Here is a 3,608-nt window from a genome sequence, read left to right on the forward strand (position 1 = left end):
TTTCTCCACCTGCTCTGTAAGTAATCACCGCTTCAGTAGTAATGCAACTATAAACCCAGCCCATGAAGCCTTTGTAAAACTCTTGTTCCATCGGTGGCACTGGTATAGTTTTCATCGTTCTAGGCTTTTTCACATTCAGTATCGTCTCTTCAGACGATGTGGCTTCCAATGTTTGAAGTCTCTCAAAGCTTCGAACTTTATCAAACCCCACATTCCGACATCATTCTTCCTGACAAGATAACCCAAAGTTCTGACTTTAGATAATTCATCCACATCCCACCACAGAAGTGACATAATATCATGTAACTTTTCAAAATACTGCACGCCACATTCTCTTCTTATCGCATACGCATTAATCTGTGGCAGAAAACCCCAGCTGATAATATCACCGAGAGAAACACTTCTATCACGTTGATAATACTTTAGCGGCCTTTTAAATTTCCTCTCGTGACTAACTCTGAATCATTTCTTTTGTTCTTCGTTTGCCATATCTTTTTGAGTGCCATCAAAGTTCTTATCTTTCAAAATCTCAGAAATTTTTCTTCTTAACTCATCACGATTCTCTTCTGTGAAGAATTCCATCAATGTTGGCAACTGTGAAGTATCTTCATCAACATTTTCATCATCCGTCCAGTCTTCTACTTTGACTCTATCGTACATATCAGCCTCTTCAACATAACGATACTCATATTTAGGATGCTGATTAATATCAAAAGCATTCAACTCTTTTTTCAAACTCAGCATTCATGTCTTCTTCAAAATCAAATTTGAATTCAGGATGCACCATGCGAGTCATTTCCTTAATTGTTTCCAACGTGTAAGTATGGAAATGCTCTCCTTCTTCACGATAAGTATCTAATCTCAAGATTAACTTTGCAGCTTGTTGAACATTTTGTGTATCACTCGACTCCCCCTTTCCATCTGCTTCCCCTGATTCTTCATTTACTGAATCGTTCATCAGATCATCAACATTCTGTTCAGAAGAAGCCTCAGTAACTTTCAACCCTGTACCACCCTGAGCATCATCATCGTCATCGTTATTACCAGATCCATGACTGCTCGCAGAAAATACTTTCTCATCTTTATCATCTTTCTTTTCTTCCTCCTCTTCTTCATCATCTTCATCACTACTGCCACCCATTAATTCTTCAAGCGGTGTATAATCCTCAAAAAGACCACAAACAGCAGAGATAGGCTCGGGATTCTCAACAACCATAGCAGGAACAATCGATCTTTCTGTCACTGCAGAACTCCCTTCAACGCCTTTGTCTTTGTCTTTCATTTTTTTATCAATCTCTGCTTGACGTTGTGCTCTTAGCTCTTCAAGTTGCAGCTCTTCAAACCTTTGTTCTACAGATGTTCCAAGCATGCTTTCAACTACTTTATTCAGCATATAGAATTCATGATCTCTGAACGCTTTGGCTGCTTCAAGCTCTTTGTTCTTTAACTTGAAGTATTCATTCTGTTCATCATGTCGAACTTTCTCTTCTTCAAGCTCAGCAACTCTTACTTTCAAAATGTCAATCTCTGACTGATCAGAATCTATCTTTTTCTCCAACTCTTTGTTATCATTCTCCAACCTCTTTACTCTCATTTCAAGAATCTTTTCACGGTCAGTCACCCTTTTATTTTCAGCAATCAACTTTTTGTTTTCAGCAATCACTTCATCGACTTTCTTTTCAACATTCTTGACTTGAGAAATGTTTGCAAAATCGAAATCTCCCACATCATCAAGGCTCAGATTTGAAGGAACATTTGGAATACCTTTATACCCTGCAGAACCAGGTGTTAATTGACCTTGGGTGAGTGGAGGTGTTTGAAAGATATCTTGTGAGGTAAGAAGGGTTTGTTGTGGCGGAGGTGAAAGATGTAACGGTGAAGGTTGTCTTGGTGGTGTTGGGTGTTTAGGTGGTGAAGATTGTTGTGGTGGAGTAGGTTGTCCGGGTGGTGATTGAATTGGTGATTGTGGTGGTGTTGGTTCATGTGGTGATGTAGGTGGTTTCTTGCTTTCTTTTGTTTGTTTCTTCTTGAGCACAATCTTCGGTATCTTAATCTTTGGAGTCACCTTTCTGATCTTTGGAGAAACCACTTTCTTTCTAGCTCCAGCTTTCTTTTTACCGCCTTGAGGAGATTGTGATTGAGAGACATGTTCTGGAGAAGGAACATAAACATCATCATCATCCTTTTCCTGTCTCTTTCTCTTTCTTAACAACTTTTCTTTTTCTGTTTCCTCCTTAATTCTTCGTAAATGTTCAGTCTCATCAACTTCCTCTTCTAAAGAGGAGCTTGTAGTGTCTTTATTCACATCATCTCCCTCAACATCATCAACAATCTTTTCTTTCCCTTTCTGAACTTCAACATTCACAACTTTATCCACATCAGCAACCACTGTTGGCCCTGTCTCTAAGACATCAGTATCAAATAGATCATTAACGTTAAACAGATCATCTTCAGCAGTTACTACTGGTTCCTTTTCTACAGTGGTCACAGGATTATCTTCTTCTGGCTCATCAATCAAAGATGGTTTAGCAGCCTTCTTTTGTTTCTTCTTTGGTTGTGAAGAAGATTCTTTAACATTTTGCACAATAGGAGTGGCCTTTCTGCGTCGTCTCCGAGTTTCTTTAATATACCATTCATTCTTTGTGTTTTTGAAATCTTCAAGAACTTTAAGCTCATCAACATACGCTGCTTCTTTCATTTCATCTTCATTTCTCCATTTCTAATGATCAACAGGATCTGGATCAACATAGTTTGCATCTTTGATAAAACTGAAGAATTCAGCAACAACTTTCGGTTCAGGGTGGTTCGGGTGATATCTCACAAGTTGTTTGATTGTAACTTCATTCATGTGTGATTGCACCAACAAATCATCCTTTATATTTCTGTCAATCTCAGGATAAGCGTGATCAATCAGCATCTGTACAAACCTCGGATACGTCCAGGTTTTGCTCTTTGATGTAATATTCTCTGCCATGTAATGAAACACGATATGCGAAAAGTTGTATTTCTTGTTTAGCACTAAAGCAGTCACCATATTCATTTGATAGTCACGCATCGCATCATAACCTCCTTTTGTGTGACTTAAAGACATCAAAACACAGTGAATCACGAACTTATACGGCTTTGTAAACTTTGACTTCAAATAATTTCTAGCATTCAAAGCTCCCTGATATCCCATTCTTAACATGCATCCTTTCACCATTTTTTCCGGAAATCTTGTTGGCGAATAAGAGCTTCGATGACGAGAATCTTCTCCAACTTCCATGCACTTCAACAATTGAAGATATAACTTTGTTCTGATCATTATAGTTGGCATTTTTCCAGAAACGTTCAATGTGAGATTTGTACAGTGGTCTTTGATCAGTCAATGCCTTTTGAATGGGAATACGTCCCATGAATTCCAATATACGACTGAATTTGGCCAATTCCGGATATTTCTGAACATCCAAATCACAACAACTGTTGTGAAGAGGATCAAATACAACATTAGAACCCTGCACATCAAACACATACACTAAATCAGATACTTAGAAAAATTTTATCACTATTATTTCACTTGAAAAACGCTAAGTGTATCACAAGCAAAACTACAAGTACACTAAAAGCGA

The 3,608-nt window shown here is 38.1% G+C and overlaps 1 protein-coding gene across 1 annotated transcript; it reads right to left on the reverse strand.

The window, feature by feature from the left end:
- Nucleotides 1–462: 462 nt before the first annotated feature.
- LOC110900581 (muscle M-line assembly protein unc-89-like) lies at nucleotides 463–2,698 on the reverse strand. Its single transcript, XM_022147466.1, has 3 exons — nucleotides 2,287–2,698; nucleotides 785–2,151; nucleotides 463–699 (listed from the first exon to the last, which is right to left on the reverse strand). Exons 1-3 carry the CDS (start codon nucleotides 2,696–2,698, stop codon nucleotides 463–465), a joined length of 2,016 nt encoding a protein of 671 aa, XP_022003158.1.
- Nucleotides 2,699–3,608: the final 910 nt, after the last annotated feature.

The sequence above is a fragment of the Helianthus annuus genome, chromosome 6 (assembly GCF_002127325.2).
Source record: "Helianthus annuus cultivar XRQ/B chromosome 6, HanXRQr2.0-SUNRISE, whole genome shotgun sequence".
NCBI lineage: Eukaryota > Viridiplantae > Streptophyta > Magnoliopsida > Asterales > Asteraceae > Helianthus > Helianthus annuus.

What these genes read in the sequence shown, in the direction of transcription:
- LOC110900581 (XM_022147466.1), bottom strand. Translation starts at nt 2,698, where the DNA reads ATGAAAGAAGCAGCGTATGTTGATGAGCTTAAAGTTCTTGAAGATTTC. An exon ending in TGTGAATAAAGACACTACAA is followed by an intron (nt 2,152 to 2,286) that starts GCTCCTCTTTAG and finishes TTCCTTCTCCAG; the next exon opens with AACATGTCTCTCAATCACAA. An exon ending in TTAAGGAAATGACTCGCATG is followed by an intron (nt 700 to 784) that starts GTGCATCCTGAA and finishes GATATTAATCAG; the next exon opens with CATCCTAAATATGAGTATCG.